General features: G+C 42.0%; 1 protein-coding gene across 1 annotated transcript in view; it reads left to right on the top strand.

Annotated features, from left to right (window-relative positions):
• The first annotated feature begins 311 nt into the window (after positions 1-311).
• SCRN1 (secernin 1) overlaps positions 312-22081 on the top strand; it is a 58633-nt gene continuing 36863 nt past the window's right edge. Inside the window, exons 1-2 of the mRNA XM_060108461.1 lie at positions 312-456; positions 19536-19695. Coding sequence (XP_059964444.1) covers positions 19537-19695 — 159 coding nt within the window. The 5' untranslated portion in view covers positions 312-456; position 19536. The remainder of the gene's footprint in view (positions 457-19535; positions 19696-22081) is intronic.

The following is a 22081-nucleotide window of genomic DNA, read 5'->3' as shown; positions in this document are numbered from 1 at the left end:
GCCGGAGAAAGCGGGGCCTGGCAAAGCCAGAGTTCTCCCTTTCCAGAAAGCCGCAACCCCGCTGTGACCAAGAAATGAAATAAAAATCGCGCAAAGAGCGAGCCACTTTCCACGGGGAGATTCGTCTTCTCAGCCGCCCTTTCTGCTCCCAGGCGCCCCCGCGGACCAGGTAGAGTGCGTGTGCGGCGCGGCGCGGCGCAGCGCGGCCCGGGTCCGGCGTGGGGCGGAGGCGGGGGCGGGCCCCGCGGTCACGTGAGCCCGGCCAGCTGTTAGCTGGGGGGCGGCGGGCCAGAGCGCGGGGAGTCTGGGGAGGGGGAAGCGCCCGACGGCCGCCCTCGCCACTGCAACTGCAGCCCTCGATGTCGCCACAGTGATCGCAGCCGCGGCACCACCCGCACCCTCGCCGGCCGCAGCATCAGCACCGCAGAGCCGAGCCCGGAGCCCGCAGCCCCGCAGGTGAGCTGTGACGGGCACCCCTGGGAGCGCAGGGAATCTGCAGCTGCTTCCCCCGGCGGGTTCACCCGGATCCGCCATCGCCGTCCCTGTGCCTCGTCGCCTCCAGCTGTCCCTCCAAACCCGCGGGTGGGAATCCCGCGGATGCTGGCTTGGGCTGTCTGGGGTCTCTAGGGGATCAGGAGAGAGGGAGCCTCAGCCCGGGGTTGGGGTGGGGGACTTCGGCTACAGGCTGCGGGGGCGCAGGAGAGGGCTGCCCCACCCCAGGGCGCGGGCGCCGCAGCCTGGTTGGAACCTGTCCCCGCTCTCCACCCCGCAACCCAATCCTTCCCACCACCTCTTTTGAACTCTCCTCACTCCCCCAGGCCGCTTCTCCTGTGTTTCCATTGCTTGGTATCCCAGTTGCTGGCCCGCTGGGGTGTGTGCCCAGTGCGGCCCCCGCCCTCCCCCCCAGACCGCTCCGGGGGTTCCCGGCTCGTACGGGCACACAGCTGGTGGCGGAGCGGGCCAGGCACCCTCCCGGTCGCACCTGCCGCGCGGGCGGGCTCGCGGGAACATGGCTGCCTGGCGGGCCTGCTGCCCTTGGCCCGGCTCTGCCCCCGCGTCCGCCGGTTCTGCGGTTGCGGTTGCCGAGTCGTGTCCGGAGGACTACCCTCCCCCTAAGGGCAAACGCGTCGGCTCTTGCTGTTGTCTGCGAGGGCCGAAGGACTTGACATAACACCGCCCGCCTCCTCAAGCCACACCCGGGGCGGATCTTGGGGATGGGGGGTGTCGGGGCAAGTTAAGGCGGTGGCGCCGGGGCACTTATTGGTAAAAGGCACTCGTATTTCTGAGATGATTATCCATTTCAGTTTGCCTTTGCGCCCTAGGTTCGCTTGTCTGTCTGGGCGCGGATTATTGGGCGACATCACTTGTGAGGTCTGAGACGAGTGTGATCTGCAAAGCAGGAGGGATGCTTGAACTTTAGAGAATTGACGAGAACTAAGATTTAGGGGTTAAAAATGTCCATTCAACTCAAATGCAGAAGCAGTCATTTGCTGTGGCTCCAAACTGTCTTGGTAGTGTTCTGTTAAATAATACGCTCTTTCTGGATTTGCTGTTTAATTCTGGCTTGCAAGTGTCTTGGATTACGCTTGTAGTCCAGCTTCCCGATGGGTGTGTGTGTGTGTGTGTGTGTGTGTGTGTGCGTGTGCGCGTGCCTACTGTGCTCCAAGCCTGACTAGAAGATTCATCAGTTGCAGAGGAAACCTATGTTAACTCAAAATGGCAGCATGAAAAATCAGGCCAGGCGGAAGCAACACAGACCAGAGCTAACATCAGCTGCCCCCTGACTGAAGCATTGATGGGGGAATCTAGGGGAGGGAAGGCCCTCCTGGGTATCGCTGCAGCCGGCCCTAAGGGATAGGAAGTGATTCTTGCAGCAGGCTAGATTTTAGGGTGCTGCAAGGTTCTGGGGAGGTTATGTGGGAAGTTTGAGGAGTTGTAATTATCTTCAGGTGCAAAGACCTGATTAAAACTCTCTGTGATTTTGATCTGATTTTCTACAGGCTCCACTAAAGTTGACGTATCTGGCTGCCAATATCTGTTTGATAACTTCTGTGCTGTTTTGTATCTACAAGTGGCTCTTAAAAGAGATGAGTGTCTGGTATAAACATCATCCAAGAACAGTACATATAACAAATACCAGGTTCTTAGAGCAAGTTGCATTGGAAGAATTGGTTTAACATCACAGGCAAGCACTCAGGCACCAGAGGATGGTAAATTCTTGAAAGGTGACTCATTTTAGGATTTTTTTTTTTTTTAACAGCCTTTTTTCCCCCATTTCACTGCTGTGCTGCCAGCCATTTTCTCTTTTAGCAAGGAGGAGATGCATGAGGAGGCAAATGTTTCAGGGATAATGGGATGGAGGGAGATTAGTGCAAAGGTCAGGAATGGTGAGCTGGAAGCAGCCTGAAAAAGCGCTGTGCTGTCAACCCCTCTTTACAGCCCGGGAGGCTGAATCCAGCGGGGTGAATGGACTGCAGCCAAGGTCATATAGCTGGTTGGCAGCTGGCAGTGAGAACTAATAGCCAGGTGTCATAACTCCCCATTTTAGGGTTCCACATGCCGCCTTTCAAATCCTGGGGGAAAAGAGCAAACTTATCATTATTAGCATGGCAAACACTTCATGAAACCAAACTTTAACATGATTTAAAAATCTGTACTATTTAAAGTAAGTGCTCACACCTTAGTTTCCTAACTTAAGTGCATTTAACTTCTTAAGCTGTGTCCACCTCATGTTCCCATTTTCCAGGAGCTAGACTGCTTCTATATTTAAGCACCAAAACCATAATTTTATGGTTTTTACATTTTATAATATGTCAGAATCTTTGAGGTGAGTAGTGCATTCTTTGATTAAAAAATTAGTTGCTTGTATTGCTTGTCTGGTTTTGTAAAGAAACCAAGGTGGGACATATAATAGCTTTTGAATATATTTAAGTTTAAGTAATAGTAAATAACAAACCTATTTTAAAATAACTTTGAAGCAGCACTGAAGACAGAGTCTTTTTCTAGAATTTGAATTTGAGTTCTCTGAGTCATATACCAGTGTCCCTAGTTCTACTAAAGCAGAACTAGAGATTGTGTGTGGGTTAGTAAATATTTGTGCAGAGGTGGTGAGAGCAGGGGAAATATTTCTTCTGAGCATTCTGTACTGTCAACCCAGCGATGTGCAGAAGGTGAAGGTGGGTGCGCTATAGGGAACTGAGAGAATAATTGATGATGGTGAAGCAGATAGGAACTAGGTATGGATTGACAGATATGTTGAAATGAAGACAGATGCTGATGCCACATGTGCTATTAAAACAATAACTTGCATTAGAGCATGAATGTGAAGATTCATTCATTGAAATTCTCCCAATATGTCAAAGATATTTAAAATCACAAGTTTTTAAAAAAAGTAAACACGTGCAATCTGTTTGTTGGAAAACAATAAAAAATACAGATAAGCCAAGGTTATTTTTAAAAAGTCACCCATGATCCTTTTATTCAGCATTAATCATTCATTCTGAAAGTTTGGGTATTTTCATTGGAGTGAGAGCCTAGGTTTGTGCTGTCTAATTCAGTAGCCGCTAGCCACCGGCCACATGTGGCTATTGAGCACTTGAAACATGGAGAGTCTGAATTGTGATGTGTTGTGAATGTAAAATATACATCAGATTTCAAACATTTATAGGAAAAGGAATTTAAAACACTTCATTAATAATTTTATTTATTTATTTTTATTAAAGTATAGTTGATTTATAGTATTATGTTAGTGTCAGGTATACAACATAGTGATTCAAAATTTTATAGATTATACTCCATTTTAAGTTATTATAAAATAATGGCTATGTTCCCTGTGTTGTACAATATATCCTTGTAGGTTATTTTTTAATACATAGTAGTCTGTACCTCTTAATCCCCATACCCTTATCTGGTTCTTCCTTCCTTCGCTCCCCCCACTGATAACCACTAGTTTGCTCTCTATATCTGTGAGTCTCTTTTTCTGTTTTGTTATACTCATTTGTTTTATTTTTTAGATTCTCATGTAAGTGATAACATACAGTATCTGTCTTTGTCTGTCTGACTTATTTCACTAAGCATAATACCCCCTAGGTTCATCCATATTGTTGCAAATGGCAGGATTTCAATGAACAGATACAGTTCATTAATGATTTTTACGTTGATTATGCAGGCATACCTTGGAGATAATGCGAGTTGTGTTCCAGACCACTGCAATAAAGCAAATATCAAAATAAAGCAAGTCACATGAATTATTTGGTTTCCCAGGGCGTATAAAACTTAGGTTTATGGTGTAGTTTGTTAAGTGTGCAATAGCATTATGTCTAAAAAAATGTATATACCTTAATTTAAAAATACTTTATTGCTAAAAATGCTAACTACCGTGTGAGCCTTCACACGATAGAGTGAGTTCTCTTTTCTCTATACTAACATCAAAGAACACTGATCACAGATCACCATGAGAAATATAACAATAATGAAAAACCTTGAAATATTGTGAGAATTACCAAAATGTGACAGACAGGAAGTGAGCAAATGCTATTGGGAAAACGGCGCCCATAGTCTTGCTTCACTCAGGGTTGCCACAAATCTTCAATTTGTAAAAAATGCAATTATCTGTGAAGCGCAATAACATGAAGCACAATTAAATGAGGTATGCCTGTATTTTGAATTAATATTTTGGATATATTGGATTTAAACAAAATATGTTATTAAAAGTAATTTCACCAGTTTCCCTTTAGTTTTTTAGATGTGGGTCCTGGAAAACATAAAATTACATATGTGATTCACATCTGTCTTCCATTATATTTCTATTGGTCTGCATCGGTCTAGGTCATTAGCAGAAAGTGGAGGTTGGTTGAGGTGTGTGATACTGTTCATAGAAATGGATGCGGGAGGTGAGAGAACTTTGAATAGACACTGGAGGGGAGGAGATGGGGTGAGTGGAGAATGACTGACGTGATGTACATGTCAATCACACCCACCTGTCCTCTCTCCCCCAGAAACTCCCAGCATCCTCAGGGCCTCCACCCAGTCTGGGATAGCAATGAACTGAACTGGGTGGGTGACTGAAAGGGGAGGAAGTTGGGAGCCTCCCAGCTTGAGCCTCATTGGAAGCAGAATGAGGGAGCTTGAGATGGTTAATGTTCCCTTCTCTTTCTCTTCTTAATGGTTATATATTTAACCTAAATCTCCCAGTGCTTCATCTACTACCCTAAAGTGAGCTAGGTGTTCTTCTGATCATTGTTTTAAGTTGTATTATTGCCCTCCTCTCTTGGTTTTATACATGAGTGCCTCTTCTTGTAGTTGATGAAGACCTTGAGAAGATCTTTTTTAACTCCATTTTCCCTTAGGTTGCACATGGTGCTTATAGGTGGTTAGGGGCTCAGATTACATATCGATAATTCATATGACTTCTTAAAAGTCCTAGTTAAAATGATGTAGTGATCAAAGGCTCTTCTGAATATCTTTCTCTCCTCTCAAAATGAAACCTTAGTGTATTTTAAAATTGCACTTAGCAGTGCCTAGTGACCTGAAAGAATTAAATGAAATTAAATGTCTTAAAATGTCCTTTCTTGAGCACTGAAGTAATCCGATTTTAACAAATAATTAAAAATCCAATAAAGTAATATGAGCTTGTTATAAAGAAGTTTTAAATGACATAAGTAGATGAAATGTGAAGTTTCTATCTCTATAGCCCACATTTAGTCCCACTTCCAACTCTCAGTTAGATATTAATCCTTCCAGGTCCTTTTTTTTTTCCTTCCTCCGTTCCTCCCTCCCTCCCTCCTATCTATCTATAGTATATACTTATAAATATTTGCAGAAGTGGGGATATTCACACCCACATATATATGTATTTACATACACACACTAATATGTTCATATATATGTATATAGGTTCCTTTTTGATAATAAAATGGGATAAATTTCCTAATGGTAAAAACACAGCAAATGAGTATAACATTAATGGGCATTTACAAAGTAGTTTTTAAGTCCATTTTGCTAGATGTAAAGTAACACTATGTTTTCATACTAGCAAGATTTAAATTTCTTCTGTAGGAAATGAATGTTTAGCTGATGTTTTTACAGGGACAGAGTGTAAACCACTGTTTTAAGAGTGATTAGGAAGACTTTTTAAAATCCCAGTTTACAGCATTAACAGGTACGTATCAAATCATATTACTGGGAAAAGATGAGAATAGACAATCCGTTATTTATATGGGAGAGGAAAATAGATGGTGGGAATAGGGAGGTCATCATTCAAAGCAACTTTGCCAAATTAGTGGACACAATGGCAGCAATGTCAGAAATGAGAACACAAGGAAATGAAAGAACCCTAGATGTGGCTTGTTCAGTAGCTCCGAGGTCTTTCCCACAGGGAATGCTTTTGGCAGCTAACCACATACCTGCCTATTTCAAACACATTCTTCTTCCTTTATCTCCAAAATCATTACATTCCCAGAACCCTAATCTTTAAGAACCAACCTTTCTTGAATGTTTCTCTATTCCAGATACTCTGCATCTATTACCACATTTAATCCCCATAACAGTACATAGTAGACATCATGGCCATGTTTTATAGATGAAGAACTTAGTAGTTAGAGAAGCTACACCCAGAATCTGGGTCTATCTGACTCTTTCTTAAAAAGCTATAATGTAACCTCTTGGATAGATTATTCTGACTGCACAGGTTGAATGTATACTATTAATGTGATGTAAGTCAGTTTCTTTCTTTCTTTATATTACTGTAAAAGATGGAAAACTGTCTTTCAACCTGCCATGTATTGGAAAACATCTTCCTTATAGTGAACTTGATCTGACTATATTTTTCTAATTTGGCTAGATTGAATGAAAAATGAATCCCACTTGTACTCTTTATCTACTCCTTCCTACATTAAAAAAACTGTTGTATCTATGAGAAATGGATGCCATTCAACTAATCCCTTCTCTTCCCCTCACTCTAAAATTCCTAAACGCTCTGCAAAAGTGATACTCACGCAGCCTGAGTTTTCTTTTACGTGGTACCATATATATATATATTTTTTTCAGTACGCGGGCCTCTCACTGTTGTGGCCTCTCCCGTTGCGGAGCACAGGCTCCGGATGCGCAGGCTCAGCGGCCATGGCTCACAGGCCAGCCGCTCCGCGGCATGTGGGATCTTCCCAGACTGGGGCACGAACCCGCGTCCCCTGCATCGGCAGGTGGACTCTCAACCACTGCGCCACCAGGGAAGCCCCGTGGTACCATATTTTAAATGCACCAGAGTGATGAACAGATCAGTGGGTGTAGTGGAGTTTTTGAAGGGGGGCCTTGAATTCACATGTGTCCCAACATTGAATGGACACAGAATAAATAATGAGCCATATATATCTTCAGCATTATTTTTCAGATGTGTAAGGATTCTATTACCAGTTAGTACATACAAATGCATTGAAAGTGTTACTAAATTCATAACATATATTCATTACATATTTTTCCCAACCAACTACAATCACTCTTATGTGGGGTGTCTATGAAAATTTTTTGATGTTAAAAAGTTGGGAAACATGTTAGAATATTTCACATTATAGAGAAATTCTGGAGTGATTTGAAGAATACTTTTGTTAAGTGACCAGTTACTCCCTAATTTATCCTATGAAGCAATGTAGATTTTGAAGCACAACATTCCACTTGACTATAGAAAAGTCTACGTTTCCTTAGTTATTAAGCTGTCACGTGAATCATTAAGTTGGACATTTTGCTTTATTCATATTTCTCATTGTCACCATATCTTGAAAATGAGGCAGAATCAGATGTGACCAAAAGATAAAATGAATTCATTTGTCATGACTGAGCTGTGGGGTTCTCCTTAATCCCCGAGTCTCTGCCTTATTGAAAGGCCATATTTATTAGTGGCAATATATTGAGAAAATAGATGATTTCTACTGCAACTCTTTCTTTTCTTCTTTTTTTAAAGTATTTTCATTACAGATTCTGTATTTTCATGTGGGAAGTTTGAAAGTGCCTGAATATATATAGGTTAAGAAATTGCCTGTGTTTTTGCAACCCAGCAATACTATTACTCTTAAAAATTTTGTTGCATTTCCTTATGATCTTTTTGCATCATCTATCTATATAATATACATATTTGAATGATACTGTATATAATTTATGTGACCTCTTTTTATTTCACCAGCTTGTTCTTGTGTATTGATATATTTCCCAGCTTTCCATGATATGTATAGATTGCAAATTAAATATCATACATTTGTTTTGTTTCTGGATTCTTATGATCATCTAAGTGGCTGTATTTTGGGAGAGGGTGATGCACCAGCAGTGGTCCATTAAATTATCAGGGGTTATGGTGAAGTTGAGTAGTTGTTAATTACCTGGAATTTTGGTTTTACAAATTTGAAATAGACACTCTTTTCATTTCCTCTAGCTAATCACCTAAATTGCAGTAGTTTTGGAATGGAAGAGCAAATCAGTTTGTGATCATTTCAGTCATTAAGAAAAAAGCATCCAAAGGATATTTCTTTGCAGGTCCTACTGATTTAGAAATATTCAGCTACATGAAATTATATCTAGCTCTTCTTTTTTCTGGCTTAAATTCTTACTTTCTATCCAAGGCAGAGGAGTCATGGTCATTACCAAATGATTTACCTTGCATCTATGTTAAATGAAGAATGCTTTTTTTTTTTTAAAAAAAAGGTATTTTTAAAGATTTGGGTGAGACTTTATTTCTTTAAAATAGTGAAAACTGCAAAACATTTAAGGAACAGTTAACAATCCAAATCTTCCTGATTATCATGTAGTGTGATTAGTCTGATTTCCCAGTTTTAAAGCCAAAGACCAAGAAAACACAGCCTCCTACATCTTTATTTGTCATACTTCTCTCAAGTTACCCAGGGATGGGTTTCACCCACCTTCGTCTCGAAGGCAGAGAGTATTGCTGCCAATGCTGTTGCTGAATTCAGCAACATTCAATTAAAATTAAATGGTTTCCTTAGAAATAAAATTGAGAAGCAAGATGGCAGAAAGTTGATGGCCCTTGCCTTAAGGGAGCTTATTGTACTCTTGTATGTGTGTGTTGAAAGTTTCCACACTCAAAAAAAAAAAAGCTGGGCAGAAGAAAATGAATACTACTTTAGAGAAGCAAAGAGGTTTAATAACCTATAACTGGATATTCCACACCAGTCTGAACTGACGGCATCAGAATCACCTGGGCATTTGTTAAAAATATTCTTCCTGGGAACTCAGCTCAGACCCACTGAATCAGAATCTCCAAGGAGGGGGTGCCTAGGAATCTGCTCCTCAGACCATCATTTTGATGTGTGGTCAAATGTGAATCCCGTGTATTGAACCACAGCTTGGGAGCACCTTGTCAGAATCAGATTTTCCTGCTCTTTTTCTCTCATTGAAGATGAAATATCGATACCCCTTCCCCTTCATTTGTTCAACAAACATTTGTTGAGGTCTTATTATGTGCCATATTAGTCTTTGCGCGAGGTGTCAGGGAAGTAAGGATTTACATACGTGTCCTTGCCCTCATGGGGCTGATAGTCTAAAGGGCAGAGACAGGCGTTTTAAAACTTGAGGGAAAGAGATATAGCAAGGTAGAGGAAACCAGGGGCTTGCCTCTTCCCCCAGTGCGCTAATATACCAAGCCAACTGAAATCCCTCCCCATCCTCCCTGCCCCCAGGAATCCTTCCTCAAAGAGGTATCTGAGCCCCCAAATAACTTACTCATAAGTTATGACTCCAAGAAAGCATTTCCTGTATTAGATCAGTCCAGTGCTATTTCTAACCTTAAAAGAATTTTAAACATCTTATCATATGCATTACTTCTTAAGTAAAGAGAACAGTATGATAAACCACTATGTACCCATCACTCAGCTTCAGTTATTTTTATTACCTAGAGAATCTTGTCTCATCTGAATTTCCCACCCTTTCTCCTCACCCTGGATTACTTTCATTATATCATTTCACATGGAAATATTTCAGTATGTATTTCTAAAACTATAGGCTCCTTTTTTTGGACATAAATACAATATCATTGTATCTAAGAAATTAACAATAATTCCTTAGTATCAAATATTCAGAGCGTTCATATTTTCCCAACTGTCTTTTGTTTTAAATTTACTGTTTGGCCGCGCTGCGTGGCCTTCAGGATCTCAGTTCCCCAACTAGGTATTGCACCTGGGCCACAGCAGTGAAAGCCTGGAATCCTAACCACTAGGCCACCAGGGAACTCCAAATATTAGGAATATTATAGTTTTTTTTTTTTTTTTTGGCCACACAGCATGGCTCACGGGATCCTAGTTCCCCGACCAGGGATTGAACCCAGGGCCTTAGCAGCAAAAGTGCAGAGTCGTCACCACTGGACCGCCAGGGAATTCCCCTCAACTGTCATAAAATTTTTGTACAGTTTGTTTAAATCAGGATCTAAATAAGTTCCACTCATTGCAGTTGGTTGATACATCTCTTAAGTAACTTTGTCTCTTCATCTTTTTTTTTCTTGCAGTTTTTGTTGAAGAAATCAGATTTGTCCTATAGAGTTTCTCATAGTCTGGATTTTGCTGATTTCATCCCCATGGTGTCATTTGTATTCTCTGTAAACTGATGGTTCAATCTAGAGGCTCCATCATTCCAGTCTGATCCTTTAAGCACATTTTAGTTGCACATTGGAACATGAGTGTGTCTGATGAGCCAGGGGCAAACCATTGGTGAGATGGTGGAGGAGCATAGTAGGGATTGGTGCCAAAGTGGCACACCCGTCCCCAGTGAGTAGTAAGAGGGAGGAAAAGGAACATTTATTGAGCATCCCACTGTATACGGCCACAGGGCTGGGTACTTTCCATATGATCTCAGATAAACACGTGTGCTGTGTTGTGTATGGAGGATCAGTCCCATTTTCACATGCGGAAACTCTGGCTCAGAGAGAGTTCATAACCCGCCTGTTTCCCACGGTTAGTGGGTGGAGTCAGGATATGAACAAGAGTCTGTTTGTCTCTAAAGTATGTCCTTCTCTTGCCCCTGTACACATGGGGCTACGGGGCCACCCAGGCATTGTAATGAGCACAATTGACCTAACACTGAAAAAAGAAAGAACAAAAAAAGCAATAGCCCAAGGGTGTTGACAGGCAGCGCTTCCAGTGGCCTCAGTGTTGGGAAGTGGAGAGATCTGTGGCCGGAGCCTCCCTCAGCTCCAATCCTGCTGTCATGCAAGAATGTGGATCCAGTGTTGCTAGGTCTTTTGAGTTTTCAAGAGACACCAAGCATCTGAATTTCTGTGGAAAATCTCTAGATTTAAAAATGTTAGCTGCTAATTCTGATTAAAAAAAAAAAAACCCACACTGTTTAGGCCAGTGCTCTGGACCAAACCAAGCAAATGTGCAGCCTGCCACCCCCGTGCCTCCCCATGCTGCTAGGAAGTATGTCTGCAGAAGAGTGGCATTGAAGACTGCCTGAGTCAGCTGTCAGAGGTAGGTGTTGCCCTTGGCCTTAGAGAAAGGGAATAGTAAGCAGCTCTTAAAAGACATCAGGTGACAATGGAGCACATCTTCAACAGGTGAGAGAGCCTTTAGATACTGTAAAGAAAAAGCCAAGTTTCTGAAGTCTCATCTGTTCAGATCAGACCTTGACAAAGGAACAGCCTTCATCATGTAACTTTCTTCACCCTCACGGTGATGCATCCTTACTGTGTCCCAGACAGCATTCTGAGCACTTAATGTTTCAGCTCATTTGAACCTCACCACAACCCCATCATTATCCCTGTTACACAACGGTAACACAGGGCTGAGATTCGAACCCAGGTTGCCTCCAAAGCCTGCTTCCTTACTTAATACCCTATGTGGTTGTTCTTCCATTAGGTAGTTCCTCATTCAAGGCATAGAATGTTAGAAGCTGGAAATCACAGGCTGTGGAGTCCTAAAGCTTTATGCTCTACTATCTTGAGCTTTCAGTGAAACAGAAGAATCTTTCTTTTTTTCAGGCAGAGCTTGATGAGTCTGAGCTAATTTACGTACCTTTCATCAGCTGGCATTTACATCTCAATTCAGGTAGATAATTCCTTTCCCAAACACCTGTTTATCCTTTACTATCTCAATAGCAGATATAGGACAGGAAAATAAATTTATAAGTGAGTATCATTTGTCTTGTTTTCAGTTCAGTGGGAATGTCAACAATTTAAAAAATGACTTTATCGATAAGTAATATAACATAATATAATATAATAAAATACACTCTTCTTTGCTTTTCTGGAAGGAGGTAATTCGTAGACGTTGGCTTTAAACATACCCAATCTTCTCAGTAAAGCTGGGAGCTTGGAGAGTAAGGACATTTGGGTTTCATTTCTTTGTGCAAGTAAAGGTACTTTGTCACAGTTATTTGCAAGAGAGTTAATAAGCCTATAGCTTATATAGACAGTCATTTTCTTCCTCTCAGGCAACTCAAGGCTTCCTTATTACTGGGTATGGTGCCTAATGAGGGTCTCTGCAGCTTCACTGAGATAAAAGGGCAGGGCAGTTTGGCATTCAGTCAAAGAAAACCCCTACTTGGCTTGGAGCATTCATGCCCTTCAATAACTACTCACTGAACTTGAGGACAAAGACCTTCTTTCCCATGCAGCTTCCTCCCTCCTTGTCTAGACATTCTGTAAGCAGTCTCCTAGTTACAGGGGTGCAGTGCTCCAGCCCCCCAAGCCTGTACCCAGCCTCCTGTCACCAGTCGGAGGGTGGATGTTGGGAGATGCAGCTCCTGTGCTGTGAGCTCCAAGGACTCTGGAGTTATAATTCCCAAGAGGAAGTCATGAATCCTAAAAGGACTTTGATAAGGACAATGATGGTTAGAAATTGAGCTTAGGGCTACTTTACCACAGCTGATAGCACGATATCTAAAGCTGTCCAGCCCAGTTTTGTAGCCTTGAGCCACATGTGGCTATTTGATTTTTAAAGAATGTTAATTGTGGTAAAAATACACGTAACATAAGATTTACTGTCTTAACCATTTTTAAGTGTACAGTTTAGTTGTGTTAAGAATATTCATATTGTTGTGCAACCCATCCCCAGAAATTTTTCATCCTGCAAAACTGACACTGTGTACCCGTTAAACAGCTAACACTGTCCTCCTCCCCACACACACCCCTGCCTGCTCCAGCCCCTGGTAACCACCATTCTACTTTCTGTCTCTATGAATCTGACTACTCTAGGGACCTCATATAAGTGAAATTACACAGTATTTGCATTTTGGGGACTGGCTTATTCTACTTAGCATAAAGTACAGATAAACGTACTTTGAAATATTCTTAACAAATACTTCCTAGGAAATACCTGTAAGTTTAATTGTCTGTGGGGGTTAAATTGGAGTGTTTCATTATTTGGAACTGTTAGTTTATTGCTAACCTGGCAAGAATCCTAATTGGTATTTACCACAAAGAAGCCTATTCAGTAGACTTGCTCTTTAAGCCTGTTGCTTTTAAAGATTTTTACTTGAAACCCATAGTAAGAGAGAAATGCTATATTGCAACCCAGTACATACATATACTTATATGTGTATATCTGAACTTAAAGTTTCTTGTACCAGCGCTTACTCTTACTATGTGAGATGCACAGGTTCTTTTCTAAAAAATACTGATCTTCACTATATTGATTTCATAACCCACAAAAGGGCCACAACATGCAGGTTGGAAAACACTGCTATAGACATTCCTGGGTTCAGTTTTAGGCCTGTAGTATATATAACCCTGTACCCACATCCCCACCTCTGGATCCCTATGGCTCAGAAGACAGCTTCAGAATTGTGCCTCAAAGCAAGCAAGTTAAGAAAAAAGCCATCAATCATGGCTTTATTTCTGAGTAAGCTTTGTTCACTGATTTTAATGCTGGCTTAAGTAGAGTGTAGTTACAGAAAATTCATTATTGAATGGTTATACTGTTTTCCAAAGCTGAATATAAATGATAAAAAAATCTATGAAATAAATTTCTGCATTAGCATGTGTGATTGGGAGTTAATTAAATTTTAGTTTATTTTTCTTCGTGGAAGAGATTATGACATTTCATAATGCTGTATAAGATTATAGAGGGAAAGGGAGAAAAATGGTAAAGTTGGTTTTTTGTGTCATACATGAATGATTTAACAGTTTATAAAAATCCTGTTAACAGATTTCAAAATGCATGTTTTATACAGTATATAGATGAGTTAACTTTTCAGATTTTTTAATCTGGTATGTTAGCCAGTATTTTGACAAATAATGGGAACAAAATTGAGATTCCTGGAATTAGTTTCAAAAGAATTTCATCTCAGGGTGAGCAGAAAATTGGCTTTCTGATGGGCCACTTTTTCTTTTCCTATTTGAGGCGACTGCAGGAGGCCTGCCCACTATTTGTGTAAATAATAGTAATGAACATTTGTGTACTCCCTGAGTAACTCTGAATTGGGCAGGCTATAAAGAAAAAAAAAAAAAGAAAACAAAGTACTAGAGAATAACTATAATAATGCTGAATAAAAAACTTGTCCTAACTATAACTCAAATAAGGATTTGCCAGTTTTGAAATTTTAGATGTTGGGACATAGAAATAGAGCCAAATTTTTTCCTTAAAATAAAATTCCTAAATCAGTAATATCCCCTGGGTTTATTTTTTTTAATCTTTTGTGTGTGATTATATAAGTATAAATACTTGTAGGAAAATTGAAGACAAAGGAAAATATAAAAAAACAAAGAATTTAGTGGTCAGGCTACCACTTCTGGTCTTTTTCTATGCACATTTTCCGGTAGTTAAGATAATTTTTTTAAATAAATTTATTTATTTTATTTATTTATTTTTGGCTGCATTGGGTCTTTGTTGCTACTCGTGGGCTCTCTCTAGTTACGGCGAGCAGGGGCCACTCTTCGTTGCGGTGGGCAGGCCTCTCACTGCAGTGGCCTCTCCCGCTGCGGAGCACGGGCTCTAGGCACACGGGCTCCAGCAGCTGCAGCATCTGGGCTCAGTAGTTGTGGCTCACGGGCTCCAGGGCACAGGCTCAGCAGTCATGGCGCACGGGCCCAGCTGCTCCGCAGCATGTGGGATCTTCCTGGACCAGGGCTCGAACCCACATCCCCTGCATCGGCAGGCGGGCCTTCAACCACTGCGCCACCAGGGAAGCCCTAAGATAATTTATTTTGGACACCCCCCCACCTCCCCAAACCATTTCTCCATGCAATTAAAAACTCTTCACAAACATTTTAATGGTTTTATAGTATTCTACCATATAGATGTAGCATAAATTTTTAGCCACTTCTCTGATGCTGGACAGTTAAGTTTCCATCAGTTTTTCACCTGTATAAAAACGGCTGTAATGCACACTTCTGTGCATGAATCCTGTCCATATTCCTGATCATTTCCTTAGAGTAGATACACAGAAATGGAACTCCCTTCCATCCACTGCTGTCTCCTCCCTGTCACAGCCTACTTCTTTGAAAAGCTATCTGTGTGCACTGGCTCCATTTCCTTCCTAAAACCTGGCTTAAAAGCCTTTAGTGTTTATTATGGGACAGACACTAAAGTCCCTGCCGTTGCCTTCAAGACCCAACATGAACTAGCCTCTCTCCCTGCGTCTCCAGCCTCTTCCCTGTTACCTCTGGCTCAGCCACACTGGCTATTTGATGTAATGGCTCCTTCCTCTTTCTCCAGCCACAGGGCCTTCAAACCTGCATAGCCTCCCTCTGGAATAGTCTCACTCCCCCACCCATCCGTCCTTTGTGGACTATGAGGTGAGATATCTACTTAGAGGAAGTGGTTGGAAGTTTGAAGAGAAGTGAAGGTCGCAAAAGTTCATTTAGGAGTTAAAGAGAGGAATTGACCAGACAAAGTACACAAGGGGTTTCCAGGTAGCAATGAGGGCCACTTTCCAGGTATATTCAGAGTTGGGAGTGTGAGATTCATATCAAGGGAAATGGAATTGTCCTCTAGGGCTATGATCACCTTTAGCTTCTGGAGAAAAGAGCTTGCTTAAACTCAGTTCACCTGATGAGTTCAGTATCCACTTCCTGTGTTTATTTTTCTCAGTCTTGTAGCATTGTCCTACCTCTTCTTGACTTAATTCAATTTATGTGGGTGATAGCACGATTTGTCATAGAATAAATGGAGGACTTTACAAATAAATACTTTTGGGGTCATTGGAAACCTCAATGTGAAAGTCTTCATTTCTGGGTTTATTGGGAAGTTGTAAAGTTGCTCTGTTCAGTAGGATTTCTACTACCCACCTGTGGCTATTTAAATTTAAGTGAATTAAAATTTGTAATAAAATTAAAAATTTAATCCCTTAATTACACTAACTACACGCCAGTAGCCACTTGAGGCTGGTGGCCACTGTATTACATAGGGGAGATGGAACATTTTCGTCATTGTAGAAAGTTCTGAATAGCACTGATCTAGAGAGCAGAAAAGGATCCAGCTAAGTCATCTCTGAGGCTAGTCATTGTGTAGAATGGTGATCCAGGAAAAGTAATGGACAATTAGCTTTGGCTAGTTTGCTACAGGTTGTGATACACAGTTTATGGGTTCATCTAACATGGTAAAAGATGACATAAAAATTCTGCTCCCTTCTGGCATTCCCAATCATTCCCAAAATTCAGCGGAAAAGCCAGCCTCTCTGGGCCCACATATCCCTGGGCTTCCTTTGCCTATGTATTCGTCATGGTCAAGTGACTCAGATGACCTGCTGACCAAGCAGATGTCCAAGCTGAAGAATAAGTGCTAGTCAGAAACTCCTAGGGGTAGGACAGGAATAAAGACACAGACATAGAGAATGGACTTGAGGACACGGGGAGGGGGAAGGGTAAGCTGGGACGAAGTGAGAGACTGGCATGGACATATATACACTACCAAATGTAAAACAGATAGCTAGTGGGAAGCAGCTGCACAGCACAGGGAGATCAGCTCGGTGCTTTGTGACCACCTAGAGGGGTGGGATAGGAAGGGAGACAGGGAGACGCAAGAGGGAGGGGATATGGGGATATATGTATAGCTGATTCATTTTGTTATACAGGAGAAACTAACACCCCATTGTAAAGCAATTATACTCCAATAAAGATGTTAGGGGCTTCCCTGGTGGTGCAGTGGTTGGGAGTCCGCCTGCCGATGCAGGGGACGCAGGTTCGTGCCCCGGTCCGGGAGGATCCCACATGCCACGGAGCGGCATAGCCCGTGAGCTATGGCGGCTGGGCCTGCGCATCCGGAGCCTGTACTCCACGACGGGAGGGGCCACAGCAGTGAGAGGCCCGCGTACCGCAAAAAAAAAAAAAAAAAAAAAAAGATGTTAAAAAAATGCATGCGTGTTGTTTATTTTCTATAGATACGTCTTGTAAATGCAAGACCAGTAGATTTTTACTATTTTTTTAAAAAAGATTTATCTGTTATTATTTATTTAATTTATTTTTGGCTGTGTTGGGTCTTAGTTGCAGCATGTGGGGTCCTCGTTGACGCATGCGGGATCTTTCGTTGCAACGTGCAGGCTCCTCGTTGTGGTGTGTGGCCTTCTCTCTTGCTGTGGTGTACGGGTTTTTCTCTTCTTTGGTTGCGGCGCACAGGCTCCAGGGTGCGTGGGCTCTGTAGTTGTGGCACGCGGGCTCAGTTGCCCCGCAGCATGTGGGATCTTAGTTCCCTGACCAGGGATCGAACCTACGTCCCCCACGTCGCAAGGTGGGCTCTTCACCACCGGGCCACCAGGGAAGTCCCAGATTTTTACTGTTTTTAAGGATCAAGTAAAATAAGGTTCTGCTCATAGATCAGACACCAGCATTTTTGACATGGCCCAACAATGGGGGCAGAAGGGAAGTCCTATTACATATGAGAGTCATACAAACACAGGAAAACACGTTCTTTCCCGATCTTACCTTCTTCTGGGTCTGTTTCATTTTATTTGGCTCAGCCAGCAATTCTTCCCACCTCCAAATTCTAGGAATCCTCTATAAAGGCATTTTATCTTATAATTATTGTAGGTCTTCCTTACACATACAGAGTCTTGGTTTATTCCTCTCTATCCCTCAAGTTTGAAGATAATGTGGTTTTGTGAAAATGGGAAAGGTTAAGAGGAGGAAGAACTGGAGTGTCTTTATCTTCTTGCCTTTTCTTTCCCCCAGAGGGGCTAGGGGCTATTTTCCTGAGCTAGGAGGGAATTATTTTCAGAGTTATGGACTACGTACTTCTCTGTGCCCTGGGGAGGGACCTGTCATAAGCACTGCCAGGAAGAACTCTGGCAGCCCGGGGTGTGTGTACACAAACTACCCTGAAGTAGCCTGGATGTAGACGTAGCAATATGGTCCCTTACAAAGATGTTTCTAAACATAGAATGTTGCTGACTCTGTGACTTGATAACTGGTCCAGTAATGAGTGAGGGGAGTTGATTTTGACTGGCTTGCTCAACAGAAATTTTGAGACGCTGCTCTATTTGAGTGGTCAAAACCCAAAGAAAATATCTTGTATACTCATGTAGCCTCTACAAGTTGCAAAATATGTTCCCAAGAATCATTTCACTTGATGCTCCTGATACATCTGTGGGCTGGGGCAAAACATGAGGCTCAGAGTGGTAAAGTGATTTGCTCAAGGTCACACAGCTAGTAGGTGACGAGGCTGAGTTTTGAATCCCAGTTGCTTTTCTGAGAATATTGCTTTACTTCTCATTTATATTTTAATGGAGAAGCAGATGGTAAGGATAGTTCCTGGTGCTCCAGTGGGACGGATGATGAAGCTGGCTGCTGAGACAGGGAACCTGAGGAAGGGATCCAGTTTAGGGAAGATGATGAACTCAGCTTTGGATATCAGGTAGGCTGGGTCTGTGGGTCAGGAGCTCAAGGAGAGAACTGAGCTGGAATTATATATGTAGGTCACTGGTTCGTAAATGACAAGCGAAGCTCTGGGCATGGATGAGTTTTCCCAGAAAGAAAAGAGCATTAAATGAGGAAGGAAGAGCCAAGCAGTGAGGATGCTCGATGGCCAAGTAGAAGAGAACCAGCCAGCCCAGAGCAGCTAGAGAGGCGGGAGGAAAGCCAAGAGGTGCTTGAGTGTTATGTCATTGAGGTAGAGAAAGATATATATAAAAGAGGGGGGTATCTTTCAGTTTACTTCCAGACCCATTTCCCCATGACCACCCCAAAAACTATCATATGGCAGCCATGCATCTCTAGATCAGAGGCACTTCTGTAGTGCACTGTTACAAGGTATATTTATTTATTTTTGTATTACTGTGACAGATGGCAGCGTGTGTGTTTTCTGCCTGGAACAGTAACCTCCTTTCCATTCTCCTGCGTCCTTGCACTTTTGGCTGTCACTGCGGTCTGTTGCGAACCTGAGATCCTTTATTCCCACAGAGTACTAAACAATATCTGGTGTCAGTGGTTCTGTGATTCTCCTCCAGACACCCCACCTTCATTTGCCAGCTGGGCTCTCTTAATGAGCTCGCGGCACACAGTTCAATACTAGAACTCTCTTAGTGGGTGAAATATGTTTGAAGAACTCACCGGTGGAATGTTCCATGTTAGGCCTGCTTCCATTCTCTCTCTGGCATCTCTCTCTTTTCAGGATGGCTTTAGCTCCTCCAAGTTACTGTTTTGTGGCCTTCCCGCCACGTGCGAAGGACGGTCTGGTGGTATTTGGGAAAAATTCAGCTCGGCCCAGGGATGAAGTGCAAGAGATTGTGTATTTCTCGGCAGCTGATCATGAACCCGAGAGCAAGGCTGAGGTAAGTCACGTGTTACCGTCTCTCAGTTAACGTGTATTCTCTTTCTCTGGCTTTGCCCAGCACCTTGATGTCTTAACCTGGAAGCCTGCTCACAAGTCAGAACTGTCATATGGGTTCTGTTGATTCCTGTCTCCATTCAGGTTTGTTCATAGCCTTAAAAACAGGGTCACATGGAGAATTCTACATTCGTTGCTATGGCCCATGTTTTATACTTAAGTAAAATATTTACACAATTCCAAAGTCAAATCTATGAAATAAGATATATTCATAGAAGTCTAGCCTCTACCTTTGTATCATTCACTCCATTTCCTTTTTCTCCTATAGGTTATCATGTTTTGGAAGTTTGGGGGTTTATCCTTCCATTTAAAAAATTCCATATTAATATATGGAATAAACTACACACACACAGATACATATCCATATGAATATTTATCCCAGTCCCTTTCCTCCCTTCTCAGATGAATGGTAGCATGCTATATACACTTTTTTCCACTTTGCTCTTTTCAACTAAAACTGTATCTTGCAGGTCACTCCATTTGGTCTCTAAAGAGATTCTTCATTCCTCATTTACAGCTGTGTAGTGTTTCATTCTGTGGATGTAATCAGACTTTAATCAGTCCCATATTACTGGACATTTGGGTTGTTTTCCAGTCTTTTGCTATTACAAATAGTGCTGAAGTGAATAATAGCCCTGTGCATCTGTCACAGTATCTGGTCTTGGTTTATATATATATATATATATTTTTTTTTTTTTTTTCTTTTTGTGGTATGCGGGCCTCTCACTGTTGTGGCCTCTCCCGTTGCGGAGCACAGGCTCTGGATGCACAGGCCCAGCGGCCATGGCTCACGGGCCCAGCCGCTCCGCGGCATATGGGATCCTCCCAGACCGGGGCACGAACCCGTATCCCCTGCATCGGCAGGCGGACTCTCAACCACTGCGCCACCAGGGAGGCCCGGTTTATATATTTTTATCATGTTAAAAATTATCCACCAGTTCTTATTTTGAGTGCTTAAAGAACTGTTTAGTCAGTATTTTTTTGGAATAGGTGCCTAGAAATGGGATTTCTGAGTCACAGGGTATGTAAGTATGTAATTTTGTTAGATACAAAATTGTCAAATTTCCTTTCATAGCTGGTGTACCATTTTGCGTTCCCACCAGCAATGTAAAACAGTGCCTGTTTGTTCATATTCCCAGAGTGTGTTGTCAAACTCTCATGATGGCTATTTCATGTTAGTTTTACATTCTGCTCTTTTACTAAATTCTTTTATTGGTTGTGTCAGCTTTTATTATTGATTCTCTTAGGTTTTCCAGGTGTGTTGTTATAAAACCTGCAAATAGAGATTGTTTGATTGTTCTTACATCTCTAATTATTTTCTTGTTTGTTTGGCTTATAGCTTGGATTCAGTATTAATAGTGATGGAGATAATGGATATCTTTGCCTTTGTTTCTGACCTGAGGGGGGACAGCCTCTAGTGCTTCCACATTAAGTAAGATGCTGGTTTGGGAACAGAGATTTATATAGTTTTGTCATGTTAAAAAGTATACATCAATTCATACTTCGATTGCTTTTAAATCCTCAAGAATAGGTGTTACATTTTGTTAGAGATCTTTCCAGTGATTATGGAGATAATCCCCTGATTTTTTTCTTCCTATTTAATGATAAGTTGAACCATCTTTGCATTCATGGAATAAACTTCTTGGTTATGGTATATTTAGTTGTATGTGTTTAAATGGTAATTGTTTGTTGAAGGATGAAGAATTTGGGTGAAAAAGATGGGAGCTAGTAGATTAACAAACTCTTGCCCCTGACATAATCTGTATTCTTTGATGTTCTATGCTTTACAAAATAAACTGATTTTTCTGGTGATTGTGCTAGGTTTTAAGTGGGTATTCATCAGTGTGTATTTCATTTTCTTATCTGAATCTTTATCTGTTTCGATCCTTTAAAAGCATTAAGCATCACCAGAGCAACAGAACTCTACAAGGAGCTGCTTATGCGAGGTGAATTTAACAGAGACACTGAGACGAACAGGCAGAGTGCATGAGTCTGTGGTCGAGGCAGTGGCAGACTGGCTCCCACAGGATATTCGCCAGAACCACTTGCCTCTCGTGTTGCACCACTAACTTGGTCCAAGCCCCTAAACTTCAGTGGGACCTTTCTTTCATACAGGCAGAAAAGAGTGCTGGGTTCTCTGGTGCTCATGCTAGCTTTTAAATGGGTATTCATTAATGGTTGAATGTCCATGTTGTTTGGATCTGAATGTTTCTTTCTGTTCCTGGAACAGAGTGGACTCGGTATGGATGAAGTTGGTTTGGTTTGCGTTGTTACTGACCTTCCCTGTCTGTCTTCCCTAAACGTTTCTTTTTCTCAGAGGGTCATGCAAA

The sequence above is a fragment of the Mesoplodon densirostris genome, chromosome 9 (genome assembly GCF_025265405.1).
Source record: "Mesoplodon densirostris isolate mMesDen1 chromosome 9, mMesDen1 primary haplotype, whole genome shotgun sequence".
NCBI lineage: Eukaryota > Metazoa > Chordata > Mammalia > Artiodactyla > Ziphiidae > Mesoplodon > Mesoplodon densirostris.
The sequence above is the reverse complement of the archived record's forward strand: the minus strand, read 5'-3'. Positions and strand labels throughout refer to the sequence as shown.